The sequence below is a fragment of the Borostomias antarcticus genome (genome assembly GCF_949987555.1).
Source record: "Borostomias antarcticus genome assembly, chromosome: 14".
NCBI lineage: Eukaryota > Metazoa > Chordata > Actinopteri > Stomiiformes > Stomiidae > Borostomias > Borostomias antarcticus.
This window is the reverse complement of record NC_140247.1, coordinates 7,645,649-7,661,513: the sequence shown is the minus strand read 5'-3', so window position 1 is coordinate 7,661,513 and position 15,865 is coordinate 7,645,649. Positions and strand designations below refer to the sequence as shown.

The 15,865-nt window shown below is 47.7% G+C and overlaps 1 protein-coding gene across 2 annotated transcripts in view; it reads right to left on the bottom strand.

Moving 5' to 3' along the window:
- Positions 1-15,865, bottom strand: part of LOC311317759 (storkhead-box protein 2-like) — a gene marked incomplete at both ends in the record, with an annotated part of 73,422 nt that overhangs the window by 6,820 nt on the left and 50,737 nt on the right. For both annotated transcript variants that reach the window (XM_084448861.1, XM_084448862.1), the window contains one exon: positions 862-1,014. In XM_084448861.1, the coding sequence (XP_084304987.1) occupies positions 862-1,014 (153 nt within the window). The remainder of the gene's footprint in view (positions 1-861; positions 1,015-15,865) is intronic.

The following is a 15,865-nucleotide window of genomic DNA, read 5'->3' as shown; positions in this document are numbered from 1 at the left end:
GGGAGGGAAGGGATCTGAGTGGATGGTGAAAGATGCTGTGCATCTAGTAAAGAGAAAGGCTATTTTCCTGACCAGTATTAGACTCTCGTGGGGCATCTAAGCAGCAAGTAGCGCTTCAGATAGACTTGAGCCTGACTGTGCACTGAGGAGTGAGACAGGGAGGTGAGAGACAGGGAAGAGAGAGAGGGAGGAGAGAGACGAGGAGAGAGAGGGGGATGAGAGACAGGGAGGAGTGAGACAGAGAGGTGAGATGGAGGTGAGAGGGAGGTGAGAGACAGGGAGAAGAGAGACAGAGGGGTGAGAGACAGGGAGGAGAGAGGCGGGAAGGAGAGAGAGGGAGGAGAGAGGCAGGGAGGAGAGACAAGGAGGAGAGAGGCAGGGAGGAGAGAGACAAGGAAGAGAGAGAGGGAGGAGAGAGGCAGAGTGAGCCGGTCTTGGCATCATAGTCAGCAACAGCGAGCAAGTAGAGACTGTCCCTCCTAGAGATGCTGCCTTGTGCAAAACCTAACTAAGGAAAATCAAATAATGTGTGTGTGTGTGTGTTGTCACATGCTCATCAGTAACACTGAGCAAGACTAGAACCCCCTGTTGAATTCATAGAAGCCTCCGCACGCCGGCTGACCTGTGTGATATTATGGTCTGGATCAGAGCTGCCCTACTGGGCTCCCAGACAACAGATAGATACAGCCTAGTATCATAAGAGGGGGAGCTAGATAGAGATAGAGATTTAGAGAGAGAGCGAAGGGGGGGGGGGGGAATAGAGAAAGACAGGTGGATGTAGTGACCAAGAGAAGGAGAGAGATAAAGGGAGAAAGAGGGCGAGTGGCAGTGTAGTGGCGTGTTGTTGTTACAGTACTGTACCTGGGAAGCATGTTGCCAGGTGCTCGGTGAGGGCTTCCTGTGTGACAGGCTTGTGGGCGGAGTTCATGGCGGAGATGGCCAAACACAGGACCTCCCCCAGGGGGATGAACTGGGATTGGCTGATGGGCGACATGCTGATAGGAGAAACATCACCTGGAACAGGAAAACAGACAGAAAGGTGAGCTGGCTACATCACTACTAGATCAGGCCAGTGTAGTCTAAGGGGCGCCTGTGGCTCAGGAGGTAGAGCAGGTCGTCCAATCATCGTAGGGTCGGTGGTTCACATCCCGGCTCCTCCTGTCCACATGTCGAAGTGTCCTTGGGCAAGACACTGAACCATAAATTACTCCCGATGAGCAGGCTAGCACCTTGAATGGCAGCTGCCGCCATTGTGAATGGGTGAATGAGAGCCCACTGTAAAGCGCTTTAATATAAAAGTGCAGTCCATTTACCAGGCCAAGCTAGGCCATGCCAGAGCAGACCAGGCTAAACAGACCAGATCACAACACACTACACCAGGCCAGTCAAGTCAAGACCAGACAAGACTAGTCCAGACTAGGCCAGGCGAGACTAGAACAGGCCAAGCAAGCACAAACCAGACCAGGCTAGGCCAGGCAAGATCATACCGGGCCAAGCCAGGACAGACCAGACTAGACTTATGATAGGATCAGACTACACAAATTCAGCCTGATTTTTCCTCGACGACAAATTTCCAATGTCTGTAAATTGTGTATTGTAGTTTATCTGTAATGAGCACATCTTGGAGCCGGCAGCAACATTTCACTGTGACTGTACACTGTACATTACATGTGACCAATCAAAGAATCTTGATCTTGGATGTATGAGAATAGTTGCAGAGGAAAAGAAGCGTAATGAAATTATTTTGTATGCGTGCATTTATGTCTATGAATGTGTATATGAATAGGTAGGATAGGCTAGTCAGTAACATTAATGGTACCTACCAACTGCAGTGTTATGTATGGTATGGGTGATGGGTTAAAAAATAATTTAAAATGTAAAAAATATATATATCAAAATGTTAAAGATGTGAGTGTACTTTATGTGTATGCATATGTGCATAAAATAAGTGGGTACGCAGGCTACATGTATAAGAAATGTAAAGGGGTAGTGTGCTATTTTGGACATTTAGCCATATTTGTATAGCCTGGCATTGCCAGCCTGATCTCGCAAGCTCACATTTTCACATTCACAGAGGAGCGCCGAGGCATTTTCGGCAACAACCAAGATGGCAGCAGCTGATGTTGAATCCGCAATCGCGACTATATTAAACGAACTGAACGGTGTATTTTCTCTAAAATAAGAACAAACAGAGGCACTTAAAGCTTTTGTTGTTAAGAAAGATGTGTTTGCAGTATTTCCAGGTCTAGGGAAGCCAGGCTAGCACGCTGCTGCCTGTTTATATTTTCTGTCACACGTCACACGTTTCTTTGCTCTGATTGGTTGTAGGTCTATCGAATTGTGTCCAGACGCATTTTGATCTACGGCCGTTCGTAACACCCCTTGGGAATCGGAAAGCAACTGTGACTTTCCAGACACTTAGCGGCTCTCACTGGGCTACAATGTAATCTTATCAGTCTCTGTATGCTCTCCTGTGAAATGTATCACAATCCGAATATTTGAGGTGTTTGGCATGACTTGAACATAGTCATCCGTGGGAGCAGTGAAAACAATGCTTACGTCCAAGCCATGCCAAACATGTCATTTTATTCGGATTGCAATACATTTCACAGGAGAGCATACTGAGACTGGTAAGATTACACCCTGTGCTTCCCGTCTTGGAAAAGCACATTTAACTGTTTTTCCAACGCATTTACAGGTGGGCCATTGACTTCCATTGTAGCCCAGTGAGAGCCTGCATAAAAACCACAGCTAACTCAATACTGGAACGATCAGTGAAATGATGGTCTCTCTGTTTCAGGTTGATAGACTGACCATAAATAGGGCTAAATGTCCAAAATAGTACACTACCCCTTTAATGATGTGTATTGACACAAAGTATACATACAACTTTTGTAGGACTACAGACACATGTGGTATACGTTTTCTATCTTGTGTGAATAAAGTAGTAGCCTACTATCTGAATTGTCGTTTCAAGTCGTTGGCTATTGATGTATTGGCTTGTATGTTACAAGAAAATTCAAATGATATTGTCTAACCAACTGGACAAGTTGGGCAAACGAGACCTGATGCAAAAAATGTGTCTGACAAGTGTATTGTAGTGCTCCCCCGATCTATCCATCTGCAACACATTTTCAGGTGAACAAATGTCTTTATTGCACTCCTGACTGTTATTAAAATAATGCTGTCCTTGGGACGAGGGAGCAGTGTATGGTGTAAAAGCCACATCTTAAATGGATAATTGTCTCCTATAAGTACCGTACACCCAAGTTGCGCTCGTTCAATGGTGTAATGATGCCATATACTGTAGGCTATGTGAATTGCAAGGGTTTCCATTCAATAAATGTTCAGGTGGTTTGCAATGCAGATTACCCTGGCCCAGCACATGATTCCCTGATATTAGAGAATTATTCTCTTCCTACTGTCTTCCAAAGTGAAGTTTTGGACAGGTGGCGTATAGGAGAAAATAGTTATTAAAGATGTTCAAAACCTCATTAAATCAAATTTCCTTATAACATATAGGTAATAACATATAATATACCTTATATCTTTAAATCTCAAGTCAAGTCAAACTTTACATCAAGTTTCAAGTCAAAGCGACAGCCAGCTCATGTACGTAGAAAGAACGGTGCCCAATCATGTAAATCCTAGTAAATACTTTTGCTAATTGATCCAGCCGAGCCCAAAGCCGCTTATCCCAGCCTTGAGAGAATTACATGGTCAGTTGAGGTTGTCATGAAGACTAAAGTATCTCTAAGAGTGAACCTACTTGTCCTGTCGAGAGAGAAGGGGGAGGTAAGCTGATTAACCTGCACAGACCTGTGGCAAAGGTAAACACTCACACCCTCACACACACACACACACACACACACACACACTGCCCTGCATCCCTGGAGACAGGATGCTAAACACAGTATGTATCCAGGTGCTGCAATAGTTAGGAGCAGGAGGGCAACTCCCTGACATCATCTTCATCATCACATGCTAGAGCAGCAAGTAGCCTGCTAGTAGCCGGGCGATGCTCCAGACACAACTCCTCATCTACTGTACTTCTCCTCCTTCTGCCCATCTTGTGTTTCCAGTCCCTTCCTACTCCTTCTCTTCTGACTCCACCCCTCCTCCTCTCATTTTATTTCCCCTCCTCATTTACCACTCCTCCAACCTTCTTCTTCCTCCCCCTCTTCTCCACTCCTCTGTCTCCCTCCCCTTTTCCTCATCTCCGCTTTCCACCCCTCCTGTTTCACTCCTCTTTCCCCCCTCCTCTTGTCTTTCCGACACCCCCCCCCCCCCCCCACAAGTGCTATACATTGACAGGTGTGTTTCCATGTCAACCACCTCGCTGCATATTGTCTGACAGGGCCAAGCTGTTGACCAATCCGATGACCAGAGTACTGACAGCTGCAGAGTGCCACTGACTCTCCAAGAGTCTTCTCCCTGTCTTTCTCCTTCTCTCTCTCCCTCTGTCTGCTTCTCTCTCCACCATCTCTCCCTCTGCTTTGCCTGCCAACAAGATTGTTTTTCTGTAATCTGTGATGTCCATGTATTCTTAAATGCCTTGTATGGTTTTGACTTGTCAATAAAAGGCTCCCTCTCCTTCTGTCTCTCATTGTTCAGTTGACCATTGCTACAATTCCAGACTATTCACATTCCTAATGGCTGACCCTAGCAGCTCAGGACTTCTGGCTGAGCCTGTTGAGCCTGTTGAGAGGGGGGGTCAGTAAGACATGGGTGACTACATGTTCAGCTCTCTCTCTCTCTCTCTCACACACACACACACACACACACACACACACACACACACACACACACACACACACACACACACACACACAGAAGAGACTGGAAATAGAGAGATAGGCAGAAAGGCTATACAGGCAGGCAGTCAGAGAAGCAGACAGACAGACAGAGACAGACAGACAGACAGAGACAGACAGACAGAGACAGACAGACAGACAGAGACAGACACAGACAGACAGACAGACAGACAGACAGACAGACAGACAGACAGACAGACAGACAGACAGACAGACAGGCAGGCAGGCAGGCAGGCAGGCAGGAGAAAGAGGATCTGAGCCAAGTCTGTCTGCTCTAGCACCGTCTCATCACAGCGATCTGGCCTCCATCTTGCAGAGCGGAGGGAGGAGGAGGAAGTGACCTCATTCCCATATACCCAGATGAAAGAGAGAGGGAGAGAGAGAGGAATAAAGGAGGAGGAGGAGGAGGAGGAGGAGGAGGAGGGAGAGTGTGATGTGATGCTAGTGCGGTTGCAGCTGTAGAGCTGGCAGACATGTTGAGATTTGAGGAGAAACCCAGAGCAGTCCGGCTGGCTGCCACAGACACAACACCAGCACTGGTCAGCCATGACAGAGGGAGGGAGAGATAGATGGGAGATAGGGAGCGAGAAAGGGGGAAAAGAGAGAGAGCGAGAGAGAGAGAGTGAGAAAAAAAGAGGTAAAGAGAGACAAGCGAGCACAGCTGCAGAGGCCAACCCTCCTCACCCACCTCCTGACACACACATACTCTCCACAGACAACTGTGCAGCCCTTCCCATGGAGAGGGTGACCACAGAGTGAACTTACCAGCCCCACCCCCACCCCCTTAGCGCACATACACATAGAGGCAAGCATGCCTTTATGAAAGAGATGCCAGCTCGAAATGGAGCGTGACAATCCAGAGAAAAGAGTGAAAGCTTAGAAATGGCAGATCTAGAGAGAGAGAGAGAGAGAGAGAGAGAGAGAGAGAGAGACAGAGAGAGAGAGAGAGAGAGAGAGAGACAGAGAGAGAGAGAGAGAGAGAAAGAGATGGATGGCAGTTCCAGATAGAGAGAAAAGCTTAGAGATGGCAGTTCTAGAGAGAGAGAAAAAGCTTAGAGATGCTAGTTCTAGAGAGAAAGTGTGATGGCAGTTCCAGAGAATTACAAAGGGGGAGAGAAGAGCATGGTGGAAGGTGGTGTAGAGTCCTGACCCCTCGTCTTTGCTGTTGATTCAGTTACTATTGGGAGAGCAGCCTCAGCAGAAACAGTCAGCAGGACGTGAGGGTCTGACAGAGTAGGATGGCACACTACACAGCACAGCCATTTTGTAGTGCAGCTGCTATGAGGCTGTTAGCTGAGGCTGGTATGAGGCTGTTAGCTGAGGCTGTTATAAGGCTGTTAGCTGAGGCTGCTATGAGGCTGTTAGCTGAGGCTGTTATAAGGCTGTCAGCTGAGGCTGCTATGAGGCTGTTAGCTGAGGCTGTTATGAGGCTGTTAGCTGAGGCTGCTATGAGGCTGTTAGCTGAGGCTGCTATGAGGCTGTTAGCTGAGGCTACTATGAGGTTGTTAGCTGAGACTGCTATAAGGCTGTCAGCAGAGGCTGCTATAAGGCTGTTAGCTGAGGCTTCTATGAGAGGCTGTTAGCTGAGGCTGAAATGGGGCTGTTAGCTTAGGCTACTATGAGAGGCTGTTAGCTGAGGCTACTATGAGGTTGTTAGCTGAGGCTGCTATGAGAGGTTGTTAGCTGAGGCTGCTATGAGGCTGTTAGCTGAGGCTGCTATGAGGCTGTTAGCTGAGGCTGCTATGAGGCTGTTAGCTGAGGCTGCTATGAGGCTGTTAGCTGAGGCTGCTATGAGGCTGTTAGCTGAGGCTGCTATGAGGCTGTTAGCTGAGGCTGCTATGAGGCTGTTAGCTGAGGCGGTTATTTGAGCCTGCTAGCTGTGGTTGCTCTCCGTCCAGACAGGCAGAGACAGACAGACAGGCAGAGAGAAAGACAGGTTGAGAAAGACAGGCAGAGAGAAAGACAGGTTGAGAAAGACAGGCAGAGAGAAAGAGACAGGCAGAGAGAGAGGGAGAGACGCAGAGAGAGAGAGAGAGACAGACAGGCAAAGAGACAGACAGACAGGCAGAGAGCGGAGAGATGTGTTCCTGCCTGCCTGCCTGCTACTGCAGTGGTAGTAAACAATCCTGCTGCCACCGTCCTTTGTCCATGCACCTCCAGCTTAACCCCACCCCCTTCTTTTGTCATTCCCTCTGCAAAGCTACGCAGCTCCAGCTACCCCAGCTATACTCATCCTCCGAGAAGGGAGAAAGAGAGAGGGGGAAAGAGGGAGCGACGGAGAGATAGAGGAAGAAGATTGGCAGTACCTTAGCTGATTCTGTCGACTCCTAGTCTTAATCCAGGCAGATCCCGAGGCAGCTCTTTTAGCTGCAGCCCATAGCCCTCCCTCCCTCCCTCTCACACACTCTCTCGCTCTCTCTCTCTCACACACAAATGAGCATTCACTCAAGGGCCTTCCCAGCATGCTCCACTCCACACAAAGACAAGGGGGTGTGACCAATCACGTCCTGCTTCACTATGCTCTCGTTTTTTCCCTCTCCCTCCCATTCTCTCTCCCCCTCCCCTCTCTCTCTCTCTCTCTCTCTCTCTCTCTGTAATGCCCACTGACATACAAGCTTGTGGGCGGCCTGCCGAAAGTGTTGTTATGGCAACGCATCCCCAGTTGCACCTAACGCCTGTTCTGCAAGCCTTTTCTCCCTCCCCCCTCTTCAATGCTCTCTCTCTCTACCTACACGAATGCCTGTCCTCTCCAGCAGTAGGTGTAGTAGCCCCAGTGTGTGTGTGTGTGTGTGTGTGTGTGTGTGTGTGTGTGTGTGTGTGTGTGTCATAGCATCCAGCTGGTCAGATCCTGGCTGTTCTGGTTCGGATGACCCACTTAGAACTGCTCCTCAACAGACCGACAGAGCAGCCCCTCTACAGACAGAGCAGCCCCTCTACAGACAGAGTAGCCCCTCTACAGACAGAGCAGTTCCTCTACAGACAGAGCAGCCCCTCTACAGACAGAGCAGCCCCTCTACAGACAGAGCAGCCCCTCTACAGACAGAGCAGTTCCTCTACAGACAGAGCAGCTCCTCTACAGACAGAGCAGTTCCTCTACAGACAGAGCAGCCCCTCTACAGACAGAGCAGCCCCTCTACAGACAGAGCAGCCCCTCTACAGACAGAGCAGTACCTCTACAGACAGAGCAGTTCCTCTACAGACAGAGCAGCTTCTCTACAGACAGAGCAGTTCCTCTACAGACAGAGAAGCCCCTCTACAGACAGAGCAGTTCCTCTACAGACAGAGCAGCTCCTCTACAGACAGAGCAGTTCCTCTACAGACAGAGCAGTTCCTCTACAGACAGAGCAGTTCCTCTACAGACAGAGCAGTTCCTCTACAGACAGAAACCCCTCTACAGACAGAGCAGTTCCTCTACAGACAGAGCAGCCCCTCTACAGATAGAGTAACCCCTCTACAGACAGAGAAGCCCCTCTACAGACAGAGAAGCCCCTCTACAGATAGAGTAACCCCTCTACAGACAGAGAAGCCCCTCTACAGATAGAGTAACCCCTCTACAGACAGAGAAGCCCCTCTACAGACAGATGGGACAGACCTGAGCTCAGCTACTGACCATTAGGGCACTAGACCGACCTGTTTTGGCTGCAGGCTATTTGCATGTCAAAGAGGAAAGACAATGAGAGTGAGATGGCCGCCTCATCAGACTGACCAAAGTAGAGAAGGCTGTAGAACATAGCAGGGGGTAAACCTGCTAATTTAACAAGTGGGTGAGAGAGATGAAGGGTGGGGGGGGGGGCATTGAATTGAACTAATTGATTAAACTAGTGGCACCAGGTTGGGTGAATGGCCAAAGCCTGTAGCTGGGAAGAGCAGAACCCCCCCCCACCCCCAGCACCACTGGCCTCAACAGAGTCAGAGACACTGAACTCTGTGGTCCAGAGATGATTATCTACTACTACTACTACTACTACTACTACTACTACTACTACTATTACTACTACTACTATTACTACACACACACCCTAATACTGCTACGACTACTACACACACACATACGCGCATGCATGCACACACGCACGCATGCACACACAGACACACACACAGACACACAAATCTACAATACCATCAGACAGATGCGCCCACAGGTGGGGCACCGTTTGTACAACTTTCAGGTCAACAAGAGTCAACATTCCAGACTCCGCCCCTCCAGACACCTGGTAAGAGCAAAGCCACTGACAAAAAATTAGTAGGCGCAAAGCATTCTGGGGCAATTCCAACCAAGCAGCTTCTATTCCACCATAATACATGCTTGTTCTATCCCAGTAGATGAGCCTGACTTCCCATTCATAATGAATGATGAATGGCCATAAGAAACTGGACAAACTTCTTAGCTCAAAAAGACAAGCATAACATCAGAGTATGTCTCTACGAGCTGCTTTGTTGTCTGACTCTCAGATCGGCCAATAAGCTTTAATGTAGGCAGCAACTATGCATTCAGATGGGTTGATATGCAGCACACTAATCTAAACGCATGGCGTGGCATGGTCACACCGTGACGTCATCCGGCGCTATCTGTATCTGCATTTTAAACGGTAGAGAGAGCACTCCAAACATTGTTTCTGAAAACCAAAAACATAACAGATCTTTTAGAATAGTTTATTAAAACACTGGTAACAGCTTATGAGACTCATTAGAAAGGCTGATGATTAACACTATGCCTATAAAATTTAAACTACAACATTGATGAATTCAGCAGCTTTGTTTGGGTGAGTAGAAAATGAATTACCATTGTTATTACCATAAATTATTAAGATTTAAAAAAATAAATAAATACAGGGAGCAAATGACAGCACCGTCTTACCCCATCACAGGACTCCCCCCCCCCCCCCAACGAAGTTAGTGACAGAAAGTTAGTAACCACATGGATTCTTTGGGTTCACCAGCCACTGGAATTTTATAAAGTGGGTGAATAGTGGCCCCACCCCCATGGGTACCAAAAAAAAAGCCTTCCGTGTGTGTGTGTGTGCACGCGTGCATGTGTGTGTGTGACTACATGCTCTGACACTAGATGGGGTAAGAGGGTGGCTGCTGTCACAGACGAGCTCTACAACTCTGCAGACACAGCTCTGAGGCTATGTTTAAACACTAATATGTTTTCATTTTAAAATAGTATTTTCAAATGAAAACGATCTCCGTCTACATGAGCGTTTTCGCACCGTTTCAGAAATAAATAATCTCTGTTTATACTACTAACACGCCTGAAAACGCATATGACCAATCACGCACACTGGCCGTGCGCATGCCGGTGTAAGCAGGAAGTAGATTGTCTATTCTGCGGCTGGTTGCTTAGTTGCAGAACATACATATATGGAGGAAGAACAGAAATGGCGAAATGTAAGACCAGATATTTCTTTTTCTTGGACTGACAGCAAGGTGGAACTATCCTTCCTAAAATATAAGGTCTTGATAGCCTAAGATCTACCTCCATCTTTCCTACACATGCACTCTCACTCAAACAGATCATTTTTAGGTCACCACTCAATTTCAAGTTGGCAAATATGCCAACGTCCATGTGCCATTTCACACCGTGACAACGTCCATGAAAGTCACAACACACACATTCAAATAATGTTTCCCCTTTATGTTTATGTAGTCTGTGAATAGTTAGGGGTTGTTTTGAAGCAATCACTGGTAGCCAAGGCGTCTTTGTTTTCAAAAGTCTCAGACTGAAACGCAATCTGGAGTTCTCAAACTAAAACTGGGTCAGCAAAGTTTTCAAAAGTCTCTTCAAGGGTTCGAAAATGCCAGAGTAGTGTGGGCGTAAACGTAGCGAAAGTTATGCGGTAAAGGCTGGTCCAAACCGCAGCAGCGCAGGTTCCCATCCTGCTCGGCCTCTTTGCTGCATTTCCTCCCCTCTCTCTCCCACCTTTCCACTATGCAAATTTAGCAGAAATGTCCTCAAAATATCTTTAAACCGTTCTATCTTATCAGATAACGTCATAGCCCCTCGGTATTGCCTAGCAGCTCTCCTCTCTGTCTCCTCCTTCTCTTCCATACCTCCGAGCTCTGTCCCACGGTCAGAGACAGAGGCAGCCTGATCACGAGCGTTAGAGGGGGGCCTGGGCAGGGGCTGATAAACCAGGCTTTTAAGATTTACATCAAATTCCTGCTCTCTGAAGTTTGGATTATCAATCCTTCTGATTAAGGCTGCTAACACTGCTGCTCTACGAGGCCTCTGCTCTGAGTGGCTGGAGCCCCGGACAGAGACAGGGCCAGAGAGAGACAGGGACAGGGAGGGGGACAGAGACAGGGCCAGAGAGAGACAGGGACAGGGAGGGGGACAGAGACAGGGCCAGAGAGAGACAGGGACAGGGAGGGGGACAGAGACAGGGCCAGAGAGAGACAGGGACAGGGAGGGGGACAGAGACAGGGCCAGAGAGAGACAGGGACAGGGAGGGGGACAGAGACAGGGCCAGAGAGAGACAGGGACAGGGAGGGGGACAGAGACAGGGCCAGAGAGAGACAGGGACAGGGAGGGGGACAGAGACAGGGCCAGAGAGAGACAGGGACAGGGAGGGGGACAGAGACAGGGCCAGAGAGAGACAGGGACAGGGAGGGGGACAGAGACAGGGCCAGAGAGACAGGGACAGGGAGGGGGACAGAGACAGGGCCAGAGAGACAGGGACAGGGAGGGGGACAGAGACAGAGAGCGACAGGGACAGAGATGGAGGTAGCAATGCTGGGATGAAGTGCTGGGACAACAATCAACCTCTCAAGTTTACAGTGAAGATGATCCACAGACCAACAATTTGGCTTTAATGTTACTAAGCTGCAGTAGCACTCTCTGTTCCTCATGTGTGATGTACACACACACACACACACACATACACACACACACAAACACACACACAAACACACACATACTGGCCAGCTGCTGAGGATTTTCCTGCATCATTAAGGGAGCATGCCACAGTGTGTAAGAGAACAGAAATAGCCTGAGCTGCTGCAGGCCAAGCGCCTGAGAGAGCAGGGGGAGGGGCCTGAGGAAACCAGGCCAGGGCACCCAGAGGCTGATTGGTGGAGAGCCTGTGAGTGGGGAGCATGTGTGAGTGAGCATTGAGTGGTAAAGCTAGAGCAGACATGAGTGTGTGTGTGTGTGTGTGTGTTTGTGCGCGCATGTGTGTTGTACAGAGGAGAGCATGGGGCTGTGAGTGGGTGGGTATCTCAGGGCAAACCAGACAGAGAAGGGGAGGAGCCTGGGAGACGGAAGGGAAAGGAGCATTTTGCCATCAGCCGCAGCACCGTGAGGCAGAGGGTTAACGAGTTCACACATCCCAGCATGCACTGCTGCTACACTGCTGGGGATGCATCAGAGAAAGGAGAGAAAAGGAACTCTCTAAGGCATCCATCCTCAAAGTCCGGACTCCGGTCCGGATCCGGACCCAACTACAACTGTCTCCGGACTCTGAGAAAATGATACTTATCATAGTATTATTCTGAGACATTGCCGCGATTCTATGAGTCAAAATTCTCTGCTTTCTCCGCTGAAAGCAGCACTTTGAATGTCCTCTGCTTCGAGGGGTTGGCGTTGGCAGTGTTGCCAGATATGGAGGTTTTCAGCCCATGTGGGCTACCTTTGATCACACTGGGCAGTTGGGAAATTGTTAATTCGATTTAGCAAGACTGGGGTCATGTGAGATGACAGCGCAGTAACTAGTAGCTAGCTAGTAGGTGGCCTGGCATTAGTTTTAGCCTCAGTTATTTCTAGTGTAGCTAAAAGGTCATGTTATTTAAAGGTCAAGGTATTTAAAAGAAAAGTTGACAGTGACAATAGGCAATTCAGATGAATGGATTGAAAAATATTCCTTAATCCTCCCTCCAACGAGCACCAAACCGATGTGCTTAATATGCCAAGAAACGGTAGCTCTTGTTAAGTGGCAATTTGAAATGCCACTAGAATTCAGAGCTAAGAAAAAAATAACCAGAAAAATAAGTGATGAAATCGGACACGAGGAGAGGATACACAGGAGGTGAGGAGATAAGAGAGAAGGTGAGGAGATAAGACAGGTGGTGAGGAGAGGAGACAGAAGGTGATGAGACAGAAGGTGATGAGACAGGAGGAGAGGAGACAGAAGGTGAGGAGACAGAAGGTGATGAGACAGGAGGAGAGGAGACAAGGTGAGGAGACAGGAGGAGAGGAGACAGAAGGTGAGGAAATAAGACAGGTGGTGAGTAGAGGAGACAGGAGGAGAGGAGATAAGACAGGAGGTGAGAAGATAAGGAGATGAGGAGAGGAGATGGGGGGAGAGGAGACAGGAGAAGAGGAAGGAGACAAGAGAGGATAGGAGACAGGACTTGAAATGGTTTGATTCACCTTTGTGGAGCGGGTGTTATGTGTGAACCGGTTGGGGAGGGTTGATGTGGAAATGGTGATTTGTATTGTTATTGTTTTCTTAAAAGACGGACCTTTGGATTATTGGGGAAAAAGTGGACCTTTAGGATTTGTATTTGAGTACCCCTGCTCTAAGGGTAATGTTTACCAACTGCACTTTTCTTGTGTCACTGTTGACTTGATGATTGCAGCACCCAGGGGATACGTCCCCCTCAATATTTAGAACATGTGCATTTGTCTCCCCCAATAAAAAATATTTATTTTTAAAAATCGCAAAATACACAATAATGAAAGTGAAAACCTTTCCTCAACGGATAATTGCGGCATGCATTTGCGAGGTAATGTTCCATAGGTCAATCAGGCAGGTTACTTAACGTTACCCTCTAAACCACATCAAACAACACAGTCTTAAAAGGCAACCACACTTTTGAGTGTATTATTCTCTCCATTCAGCCTCCTTGTGTGCGAGCGTGTGTGTTATCTTATTGCAAGTTAGAAAAGGAAAGTTTATATAGTCTAAATAAACAGATTTACATTTTCAATAACTGAATCGGATATGAGACGGATCAGCTGGTCAGCTGAAGATTGACCAACTCCGGTCACCTTCCAATCTATCGGTGCACCCCTAGTTTCATCTTGTTTGTTAACTTTTTGTTATCACCTTATCTTTACCTTTGCCCTCTGTACTTCAACTATTTGCACAATGTTGAACACTGTACGATATAGTAACTTTTTTTTAGCTGCGACCAGCAGCTCTATAGGCTGCTCTGTTGGTCGGTCCGCAAAAATGTCCACAAAGGTGAAATGCTGCTGTTGTCCACAAACGCATTGTGGCATCATAGCTCTAACTAATCCACTAATTAGACAAGAGAGGAGATTCAGCCAGATTGAAAAAGCCTATTCTATACAGTAGCTCGTAAGTGGTCGCAGATATTGCAAATTTGCGCTTGTTTCACTTGCTTTGGTGATGTAAACATGCTTCCTATACCAGGAAATCCCTTTCAATGGAATTGAATTGAAGAAGAGAAGAGAAAAGGGAGGAAAGGAGAATACAAGAGAAGAGATGAAAAGAAAAGAGGAGAGGAGAAGAGTAGAGAAGAGTGAAGAGTGAAGAGAGGAGCAGAAAAGAGACAGGGATGAGTTGATTGTATTGGTAGAAGTATGCCTGTAACCTAAACCAGACCATCATGCATCAGTATGAAGCAGAATGAGGTCAGTGGATAAACCTGTCCACATATACACCATCCTCTGAGTATTTACTAGAGAGACACAGGTAGAGAGAGACATGAGTAGAGAGAAAGAGACAGGGTAGAAAGAGAGAGGAGTAGAGAGAGAGAGAAAGAGAGAGAGAGAGGAGTAGAGAGAAACAGACAGTGAAAGAGAGACAGGCAGAGAGAGATATATAGAGAAAGAGACAGAAAGAGAGAGGGGGATCTGCCACATCAGTCTCCCTCAGGCTCAAGACAGTTAAAATACTTCCTCTCTACCAGGAATATCATGTCAGGACATGAACTAGTCAGCCATTACTGCTGCAACACACATGAACCAGTCAGTCACTTCTACTGTACACACATGAACCAGTCAGTCACTGCTGCTGCTACACACATGAACCAGTCAGTAACATCTACAGCTACACACATGAACCAGTCAGTCACTTCTACTGTACACACATGAACCAGTCAGTTACTTCACCTGTACACATGTGAACCAGTCTGTCACTGCTGCAGCTACACACATGAACCAGTCAGTCACTGCTGCTGCTACACACATGAACCAGTCAGTAACATCTACGGCTACACACATGAACCAGTCAGTCACTTCTACTGTACACACATGAACCAGTCAGTCACTGCTGCTGCTACACACATGAACCAGTCAGTAACATCTACACACATGAACCAGTCAGTCACTTCTACTGTACACACATGAACCAGTCAGTCACTTCACCTGTACACACATGAACCAGTCACTGCTGCTGCTACACACATGAACCAGTCAGTCACTTCTACTGTACACACATGAACCAGTCAGTCACTGCTGCTGCTACACACATGAACGAGTCAGTCACTTCTACTGTACACACATGAACCAGTCAGTCACTTATACTGTACACACATGAACCAGTCAGTCACTTCACCTGTACAAATATGAACCAGTCAGTCACTGCTGCTGCTACACACATGAACCAGTCAGTCACTGCTGCTGCTACACACATGAACCAGTCAGTCACTTCTACTGTACACACATGAACCAGTCAGTAACTGCTGCTGCTACACACATGAACCAGTCAGTAACATCTACGGCTACACACATGAACCAGTCAGTCACTTCTACTGTACACACACAAACCAATCAGTCACTTCACCTGTACACATATGAACCAGTCAGTCACTGCTGCTGCTATACACATGAACCAGTCAGTCACTTCTAATGTACACACATGAACCAGTCAGTCACTTCTACTGTACACACATGAACCAGTCAGTCACTTCTACACACACATGAGCCAGTCAGTCACTGCTGCTGCTACACACATGAACCAGTCAGTCACTTCTACTGTACACACATGAACCAGTCAGTCACTTCTACTGTACACACATGAACCAGTCAGTCACTTCACCTGTACACATATGAACCAGTCAGTCACTGCTGCTGCTATACA